This window comes from Leptinotarsa decemlineata, unplaced genomic scaffold (assembly GCF_025532065.1).
Source record: "Leptinotarsa decemlineata unplaced genomic scaffold, Ldec_3_MD MMD2_tig00003736_RagTag_RagTag, whole genome shotgun sequence".
Lineage (NCBI taxonomy): Eukaryota > Metazoa > Arthropoda > Insecta > Coleoptera > Chrysomelidae > Leptinotarsa > Leptinotarsa decemlineata.
In genome coordinates, this window is record NW_027412593.1 from 4782591 (window position 1) to 4793271 (window position 10681).

General features: G+C 34.4%; 1 protein-coding gene across 1 annotated transcript; it reads left to right on the forward strand.

Moving 5' to 3' along the window:
• Positions 1-711: 711 nt before the first annotated feature.
• On the forward strand, positions 712-5276 carry ND-B22 (NADH dehydrogenase (ubiquinone) B22 subunit). Its single transcript, XM_023172316.2, has 3 exons — positions 712-907; positions 965-1107; positions 4999-5276. The coding sequence occupies exons 1-3, from the start codon at positions 810-812 to the stop codon at positions 5190-5192; spliced, it is 435 nt and encodes a 144-aa protein (XP_023028084.1). The 5' UTR covers positions 712-809; the 3' UTR covers positions 5193-5276.
• The last annotated feature ends 5405 nt before the right edge of the window (positions 5277-10681 follow it).

The window sequence follows — 10681 nt, forward strand, 5'->3', positions numbered from 1 at the left end:
TCAAAACGAAAGAAAATAACAGAGTCTTATATGGCGTCTACTCGTGACACCAGTTTAAAAAATGTCTAAAAGCACAAAAAAATACGACTTTCACAATAACAAACTCAATGTTTCAGAAACCTAATTGGTATAGTTAAATAAAAATTCATTCAAAATAAATGAAAACAATGTAATACTGTCCGAAAATAATCTTCAAAAAATCTTATGGCAGCTACTAAATGTGTCACCAGTGTTACGTCACATCTGCTCGGCGCTGTTCTTTGGAAAAAGAAATGAGAGTGGCAGGGTATATTAGCATATATATGACAATCAGACGGTGATACTTCTAACTTTCTTTCTGGCCCCATTTGATTGTTACAATTGCAATTGACATCGCATAATTACTAAACACAATATGTGATTGAGTGAAAAAAAGTCATATCCTATGTTATAGTTTTCGTACATATGTTTGCACATTTTTTATCACATAGCTTATTGTTTTGTCAAATTGCGGTTCAATGCTAGCTTGTAACAGAATATCTATGCCAAAAAATCACAGTTTTTGCAACGTGCTAGGAATCGTACGTTGGAAGGAAAGGCCTCGTTAATACTTAACCTCACAAGAGTTTCGATCTCTGAAATTGATGAATTCATCGGATCAATCGGTAAAATCGTCGTGAATTTCAGAAGTCGTCCAAATTGTCATGAGATAAAAAAAATTTATCTGGCAATACTGTCCGGTGCTTTAAACTTCAAATCGAAAGCAGCTGTAATTTATAGGTTAGAAGAACGTCATTGAAATAAAATTAAATAGAATTGAAATTTCAAAGATGTCTGGTTCACTAACTGGACTAATTAGCCATACACGAAAGGTACAGAGCTTATATAAGCGAGCCGTGAGATCTTTAGAAGATTGGTACGACAGAAGGTGATCTATATTTTGATTTTGATTACACTCCAGATTATGTAATGGTTTTTATTTCAGAGAAGTCTTTAGGTATCATGCAGTTTTGATGAGAAAAAGATTTGATGACAATAAAAATATAACTGACACCAGAATTGCAAAAGAACTTATAGCAAAGGGAGAGGAAGAACTGTTTAAAAATGAACATTGGCACCCACGGAAATGTAAGACCATCACTAAATGAATCTCATTCATCGAATTGTATAGTGTTTGATTTTCAATCATGCCAGTCCAGACATAAGGTTTTTTCATTTCAACAGATATTTCAATATAATTTGTCAGAAATAGCCGAGAATCTTGATGAAAATATTGTTTCAGATAACATTTTCTAGTTATTACTTACTGAGGTGATCTTTTTCAGTCAAACCTTCTTTCGGACATTTCATAATAGGAGTATAAATAAATGCAAAGTTTTCAAAAAAAATAGTTAAACAACTTTTATCTTCGGCTCAAATCCAGGCGTCACAATTTTAACACTAGAAGCTTATTCCTTATTATCGTTGGCAATATTGGTGACAGTTTGGAAAAGAAAATAATTTTGATAGATTTTCAATAATTTGTCTAAAACGGACAGTACTCAGTTGGGTCGAGAAGTGCATTCTCATGCATCATCCATAAAATACCTATGTAATAAGTAACATTAGGCTTATCTTTCTTTGACAAAACAGGTATTGCTTGTCACTAATTATATAAATGAAATGAGTACAATAATAGAAAATGGTACTTACATTATTGGGGCTATTTTTATTCAAGGAGATGTGTCAACTGTCGAATTTTTTACGAGGTATGTTTACTTTACGTACACCCCCAACCTCTCCACTCAGTTCTCCCAAAAAAAATTATTGCTGACTTTTGAATATGGACAATAATCGACTTGGTTTACTGCATTCCAAAATTATTGATTGAATATCAAACAAAGTATGAAGCAAGACAATAAAGTAGGTTTTGATGTACTGAGTGATTTGATTTTGAAAACATATGATTAGATTGATATATTAGATTTTCAGACCAATTGATAATGTATTACTATTCTGACAGTTTACATTGCTCACATGTAGTTTATGGATTCATTTTATTATACTAAACAAATAATAGACTGTGGATATTTCACGTTTCATTGCAAGACAATATTATACTGTAATTATAAATTTCAACTTTAGAATAGTAATGGCTTTGTCTAATGTTCCACAGACTGGAATATTTGATTTACCAGATATCGTAGTTGAAAAATGGAAAATAATATACGAGGTCTGTTAAAAAAATTAGGTGAATGTTCAAATTTCTCAATTAGCGATTTTTTATGTTGGTACACTGGTCTCGAACGTATGTTCACAGTTTTAGCATATTGAATTTGTTGGTGAGAGGCATAAAAGTTAGAAGTGTTTTGTGTTCGGCAATTTTCTGCCATCGAAAAAATGGATCAAATAATTTGCATAAAATTTTGTGTAAAAAATGGAATTAGGTGCTCAAAAACATTTCAAATGTTGACAGTGGTATCATCACAACATCAACCGATGAAAATGTTGAGAAAGTGAAGAAAATTGTTATGGAAAATCGGCTGATTGCTGAGGATGTCGGCATATCTGTCGGTTCATGCCGAGCAAATCTTTCAGAAACTTTGGGCATGAAGCTGAATTTTTACCAAAAAAACCTTCGCATGAGCATCGCTTCCCAATTGTTTTATGTCAACCGCGATCCTGATTTGCTTAATAGGTTGACTGCCGACCATATTTTTGAGATACTCTCGAATGCCGTTATGTCTTATTTGTTTTTTTGCCTTTCTTTGTGTCATATATCATTTAAATAATAGTGTTATCAAGTTTGTCATTCTCTTTCTATTTTTAAAATTAGGATAAAAAAATACTCCGATCGGAGTGGTTGGCGTCGAGAATTAATATTTTCACCGGATACCGAACACTCCGATGGGAGGTGTTTTACATTTTAACAATAATACTTTCAATAAAAACAAGTGTAAATTTGCTTTCAGAACATACCATAATTATGTTAAATACGTTTATTTTCATAGAAATAAAAACTAAACTGGTAACATCACATAAGAATACAAGAATCAATTTGGTTTATGCCCAAATAATCATAAAAAATTAAAATAAAATGAATATTCTCAATGCAATGTGATACGTGACTTTGCAGATATTCCACTACTAAGAAAAACTTGAATAGCATAATCATTTGTCTGGTCTGCAATTTGAGACAAAAACGTGTCCTCAATTATAAGTCTGAAAAAATCTATAGGTCCGCCTCTGCCCGGAATCGGTACTAAAAGCTCTTGATTTTTTTTTAATGTAAACTGTTCAATGTCCCTGTTTTTGTCCACTTGAATTTCTATTGCGCATTAGTCGAAGCTGAATTGGTATTTACAACCGAAACTGGAATATTTCCTAACCACTGGTCATCACCATGTGCATCTGAATCACTTTCTGCTTCTGATTCAGAGGGACATTCATCTTCGGACTCTGGCAAATATTCGTCACCACTGCTATCTTCTAAACACTGCGCACTGCAATAATTCTTCATCTGTGAGTGCTTTCCTACTGTACACATTTAAATTATGTTCTTTTTTCTGCAATCCAGAAGGTCCAGGTTTGGCGTCCATGTTTAATGACACAAAAAATAAAAACTATAACACGTGCTCAACAAATGTTTTTAGAAGGACACCAGTGCAGATAAAACTTTCTCTAGCCAATGGCGAATGAATACTGATCTTTGCAAGTCAGGCATACACAACACTCCGATCGGAATGGGTAGCAACGCTAATTAATGCCCGTATACTCCGATCGGAGTAGTTGGCATTCAACCTGTTAAAAGGGTTATAACTGGTGACGAATCATGGGTATATGGTTATGACACCCAAACCAAGTCCAATCGTCCCATCGGAATAGCCCAGGAGAGCTAAGATCAAAAAAAGCATGCCAAATTCGATCAAATGTCGAAGTTTTGCTCAATGTTTTCTTCGAATACCGTGGTGTAGTGCATTATCAATTTATTATGCGCCGATTGCGAGAAGCAATACGAAGAAAACTTCCGGTATTGTGGAAGTGTATCTATATGTACGATAATGTACCTGTTCAGTCGTCATTGCCTGTTCGTAAATTTTTTACCAAAAACAACACCAAAATCATGCCTCAGCCACTGTATTCACCAGATTTGCCGCCTGCGACTTTTTCCTGTAACCAAGATTGAAGAGACCAATGAGAAGACAGCGTTTTGCCACGATTGAGATCGCAGAGAGCTCAAGGATATACCAAAAAGAACATATCAATTCTACTTGGAGGATTGGAAAAAACGCTGTCACAAGTGTATTATATCTGAGGGTTACTACTTTGAAGGGGACAAATAGAAAATATTCAATAAACAAGTATTTTTTGAGGAAAATTAAAATTGACCTTATTTTTTTCAACAGACATCATATGTTCTCAAAAAATAATCAATAAAGTGTTGACGTATTTTATGAAAATGACCCAAAATCGTAACATGGCAGTAACCCCATATTGTTTCATTTTAATTAATTTGTCTACTCATATTGAATGCACAAATTGATGACACACATGTATCCTGTTGTCAACCAACTGTATTTTCAAGAATTTTTCATTAAATTGAGAGCTGTTTCTTTACTGATTCCAACAATCTTGTTTTCAGTACTATATAGTTTGTATCAGTCCTTTGATGGATTTTTGCCTTATTGTTCTAGTGAATAGAATATAATGTAACCCAAGTACATCTTCATTTAACTCAAATATATTTAGAGTGTACACTACTTTTTCCCCTTTGTTCCAAATATTTACCCGACCTCACCTATATTATATTGATATATTATATTCAGGAGATTTCACCAAATGAATATTTCAAAATACTTTGCCTTTATGAATTTTACCTTTAAAAAAGAGGATTTTCATCTTAGAAAATATTGATTAGAATGAAATATCTTACTTTGCTTATATATACTTTAATTTTATTCTGATACTACTTCAAAAAATTGAATCAGATAATTTTATTTATTTTTAATTTTACTTATATTTTCAATGCATTCCTTTCAGTCCCTGAGTCTCCTGGGGGTGTGGCTTTTGGAAGGGTAGTTACCCCTCCAGACTGGGTAGTAGACTACTGGCACCCTCTAGAAAAAGCTCAATATCCTGAGTATTTCGCTCGACGAGAGGAAAGAAAGAAGGAATATGTGAAATTGTGGGAGCAGAAATATGGAAAATCTTCATCATTCAATCCTCCACACTGAACTCTCACATATACCTACAAGTGAAACATATTGTATAGGAAATCCCTTGGTAGTTCAAACACATTAAATATTTGATTAACGGAAGTAGCAATTTTTATGTTCACTTTTTCTGTCTTTGAACTCTGATATTGTTACAGATGTGCTTAGTTGCATTTTTGAAATAAGAAAATAAACAATGGAACCTTGTGTGAAAAGAAGTATACATTAATTATGTGAGGCTCGTGTGGGGTGGGGTCAAAAGGGGAGGAGGTGTACCGAGATAATTATGTGTATTTATTTAATTTCAATTACAGTTGTACGAGTAGCTGTTAGTTCCAAATAACATTTATTGAATATGAGGTCCATTATAATATTGTCTCAGAATTCTCCTTACCTGATGATCTCAGTTACCTCTCAGGATTTATCTAAGCAGGGCTTCTTAAACTTTTTTCATTCAGGACCCCATTTATGATTGCGAGTTTCCAGACGACCCCATATAGGTATAAAAGAAAGATAAATAAATATTTTTTGATGATTTATTTATTAGGTAACAATATACATTATGAAAATATATAGTTTTAGAATTCGTTTAGAAACATCCAAAAATCTAAAATTAAAAATTGCACAAAAAGTTGTAAAATAGTATTTATTGTAGTTACAAAAATTCTATGCCCTATTTTTCATAAAAATTGCATTTTTTGCAATAACATAAATAAAAGGGAATTGTAGCCATCTTAGTTAGCTCAAATATATTCGAATGCAGTCGTTGCTCAGAATCAGAATCACATTGTGTGGTGAAAACTACAGAATATGTAACTTATCAGACTAGTCAAAAAAAAAAAATTCGTATATAAAGTAGATTGACTAAAATTGATAAAATATAGACAATACAATATCTAGTATTATATATATATATATATATATATATATATATATATATATATATATATATATATATATATATATATACATATATATATATACAGAAATACGGAATAATGTTGGGGATGCAGTCAAAAATTGCTGGGCTGTTGTTTAAAGAATACTCTTTGTTATATGGTCGAGCTTTCGAGACAACTAGAAAGTCTTTCTAGTTGCTACCACGCCACTAGTAAGTGCCATGCATGGCCGTTAAAATAAAATTTAAAATTTCAAATCCTCTAAATGTTATTTCTGAATAAAGTTTATATATATATTTTCTTTAAACCATAAAAATTTCAATGTGTGACACTTTTCTACATAATGAAAAGGACTTTTTTGTGTTTCTCAGTGAAATTTTCGACTTTTTAATATAACCTCAAGTTAATGTCTTGATAAAGGGAATAAACATTCTCGAAAGCTCGACCATATAACAAAGAGTATTCTTTAAACAACAGCCCAGCAATTTTTGACTGCATCCCCAACATTATTCCGTATTTCTCCTTAACTAGTCAGTCAAGACTACCCATCGCTTTATATATATATATATATATATACATATATATAAATATATATATATATATATATATATATATATATATATATATATATATATATATATATATATATACTCAATGAGATGAATGTGCCTGTTTTTTTAATGCTTAATAACAAATTAAATCTTGGTGGAATATTTGTCACTGCTGGACGTAAGACCTAACATTTTTTAGCGATGAACGATATTGGGATTTATTATGTGTTGAAGCTGATAAAGTAACTTCACATAAATATGTGTTGTTGAATGGCAGAAGAACATTTAACGCCATATCAGCGATTGTTGGGAATTCAGTTCTAGTTCCGATCCAGAATTCAGTCAAGGGCTTTTTTAGAAATTGTAGTTTTAAGTTTGAGTCATTCGAAAGCTCAGCAAATTCCTCTTGAGCTTCAAGTGGCAGATTATCAATCTCACTTAAGCCAATCCAAAACGGCTTTTGAATCCAAGCTTCCCGTTTGAAACCGATATTTAACTTGAAATATGTACAGAACTGTGTTTCTAACGATTTTAAGTGATCTACAATAATTTTTGCCATAAAAGTTCTACAATGATTTTTCTCGGTTATTAAATTGTCGACACTGGAAAACACTTCAAACGATTTTTTTTTGCCCCACTTTTCCAAATATTGATCTTTTTAATAGAACTTTCAATTTTATCATTCAAAGTAAATATATCGCAATTTTTCCTTGAAGAGGCAGGTTGAGAAATTGTTTAATTTCACAAAGATATCTGATGAATAACACACCTTGGATAGACATTAGTCATTTAAAAAAAAAGCAGCAAGTTTACATTTTCGTTTGGTTAAAAAATTTCGAATTTGCCTTCAATAACAATCTACTTAAACTTTGACCTCTTGACAACCATCGTACTTCTGCATGTAATAATAAAGTTGTGTAGTTGGAATTCGTATCCTCACAGAGATTTGAAAATGAGCGGCTGTTAAGGGTATGGCTCTTAATAAAATTTATAATCTTAACAGCATCCTGAAGCGCATCGTTCAATTCTGGTGCTATTTTTTTTGCTGCAAAGGCATCTCGGTGAATAAGGCAGTAAGTGAAAGTTATATGATCATAATGAGCAGCATGAAAAAATGATTTAAAACCAATATTTTTGTCCTTCATCGCTCTTGCACCATATGTCCATATTCTATAGCAATTTTTCCATTCTGCGAGTGTGACTCTGCACGAATACACATCTAGATGTTATAAAATCGTGAAATATTTGACATTCAAATCTCTCGTGACCCCATTTGAGATTGCGACCCATGTTTTAAGAAGGCCTGATATCTAAGGCATTTGATTGTATAAACTTCGATATACTTGAAATGATGTTAGAAACCTATGGGGTAAGAGGTATCCCCCTAAAGTGCTTTAAATCTTACCTTCGAGGAAAGAAAGATCACAATCAAGAACGTGAGAACAGGTAACTATGTACAGTGGTGTTCCTCAGGGCTGCGCTTACTGACAAAAATTAAACGATCGTAGTATTCGCAGCTGGTTGCTTTCCAGATCTTATGAATGTCTCCAGTGAAATGATGAGAGATGTTAGGGACTGGTTTACAAATACTAGGCTAGTACTCAACCCTGAGAAATCACTTGAAACCCATGATTACATTGAGTTATGCCAATAAAGATTACCAGTTGCTTCACATATTAAATCCCTTGGAATTTTCAAAATTGAGACATTTACATGCGAAAACAACATCGATTTCAAGAAGCTGAATCAGGACTGTTATAGTTTGATGATATTGATCAAGTATTGTAACTTCAATATATCTAGAACCTTCTACTTTGCTAATTTTCATGCTGGGACACGTTACTGTATTATTCTTTAGAGGGGGGGTAGTGAGTGTGTGAGTGTTTTCAAGATACAAAAAAGCAATAAGTAAAATGAACAAAAAATTTTGATGTTATATGCCAAGTATACCTCGATTGATTTGGAAAATAAACTCCAAGTGGATGCAATATACGTGGGCTGTTCAAAAAATAAGGTGAATGTTTAAATTTCGCGGGCTACGTACATTTGATTGGCGGTTTTTTTATTATTTTTTATGTTGGTACACTCGTCTCGAATATAAGTTCAGTTTCAGCTGTTTAGCATGTTCAGTTTGTTTGATGCATAAAAGTTGAAAGTATGCGTGTGTGCATATGCTATCAAAAAAATGGATCAAAGAATTTGCATCAAATTTTGTGTGAAAAATGGTATGCAGTGCTCAAAAATACTTGAGATGTTGACAGTGGCATACGGTGATTGTACTCTGAGTCAGAAAAATGTTTACGAGTCGTACAAGCTTTCCACAAAAGGTCGAGAAGATGTGAAAGACGAAGAAGATGTGAAAGACGACGCACGCCCCAGCACAACAACCGATGACAATGTTGAGAAAGTGAAGATAATTGTTATGGGGAATATGAATAACTACCAGAATGCATATCAAACCGGCAAATCGACAGATTCAGCAATAAACAATCTTGTAGAGAAATTTTCCCAATCCCTTGACAACAAGAATATTGCGATTGCTGTATTTATCTAGATTGCATTTGACAATGCACTACATAAATCTATAGGATCAACCCTGGCTGTAAAAGGCATAGAATCGACCATAACTTGATGGATTTATGCCATGCTGATAAACAGAACTGCAACTACGACTCTTCAAGACGAAGCCATTAGGTTCAGGTCACCAGGGGCTGCCCTCAAGGTGGGGTACTATCTTCCCTTCTGTGATCGCTCCTGATGTATAGTCTGCTTGATGCCCTCATTAGAAGAGAAGTAGATCTGCAAGCTTATGCACTTTCCCTCAATGATGAGGTTATTCCATTTGGAACGGAGGCGAAATATCTCGGCATTGTCTTTGATAAAAAACTCATCTGGAACGCTCATTTGGAAAAAGTTTTACACAAATCCAGACTGTCCCTATGGAAATGTCGAAAGATTTGTGGTAAAATTTGGGGTTTAGGTCCCAAACAAATCCATTGGATATAAGTGATGATTGTCAGACCAATGATCACTTATGGGGCAATTGCTTGGTGGTCGAAGGCTTTACAGAAACCGGCTCCAGCGAAGCTCTCTGGGTTTACAGAGACAGGCTTGTCTGACTATCTGTGGTGCTATCAGTACCACACCGCCAGCGGCCGAGCAGATCCTTCTAGAACCACCTCCTCTCCACATTTTTCTGGGGAAAGAGTACAACAGACTGCTGGTTGATACTGGAAGTCACAGCATTTTGGGAATGACTTCTGACTTTATGCCTCCAACTATCAATTACGAACTGCCTTATAAAGTACTGTTCCCGAGTAGAGAGGACTGGATCCTCCGGGAGAAGGAAATTTTGAAAGCAGATACTTGTTGGTTCACAGATGGATCAAAAACGCCTTCGGGCTCTGGTGCAGGTGTTTTCAGTTGCAGACCCAGGACAGATATGTCAACCTGCCTAGGTACCTATGCGACTGTATTTCAAGCGAAAATCTATGCTATTGAATTGTGTCTGGAGAGATTGGTAGAATCCAAACTCACACACAAGTCATTGCATAGGAAGCTCTTGCCTAGCTCCTACCAAGCAACGTCTAAGTTGGTACCAAATTGCCAAAAACGACTCTCATCAATAGGAAGACTTAACAAATTGCCTCTGGTCTGGATTACTGGCCTGGAGGAAATGAGGCTGCTAACTCCCTTTTGCTGCAAGTAGCTTCATCGGACCAGAATCTGTCATTGGCATTGCTTTAGGTTTTGCCAAACAAACACTGAACACCTGGATGGCAAATCTTCCAGGATGTCTAACAGGCCTCCTTACAGATCACTGTCGTCTGAATCATCATATGTAGAGATTTTGACTGTCGGAAGGCAGTGTGCGTTGTCGCCTCTGTTTGGAAAATGATGAAACAGCAGAGCATATACTTTGTGCCTGTCCCGCTGCGGACCGAATCAGGTTTTTAGAGTTTGGTAGAACCACACTTCTACCATATGACCTGAAATATCACTCACCACACAAACTAATCGGCTTCGTCAAGAAGCTGGGTTTATTTTGTCGAGTTTGAAT

What these genes read in the sequence shown, in the direction of transcription:
- ND-B22 (XM_023172316.2), top strand. Translation starts at nt 810, where the DNA reads ATGTCTGGTTCACTAACTGGACTAATTAGCCATACACGAAAGGTACAG. An exon ending in GAAGATTGGTACGACAGAAG is followed by an intron (nt 908 to 964) that starts GTGATCTATATT and finishes TTTTTATTTCAG; the next exon opens with AGAAGTCTTTAGGTATCATG. An exon ending in ACATTGGCACCCACGGAAAT is followed by an intron (nt 1,108 to 4,998) that starts GTAAGACCATCA and finishes CATTCCTTTCAG; the next exon opens with TCCCTGAGTCTCCTGGGGGT.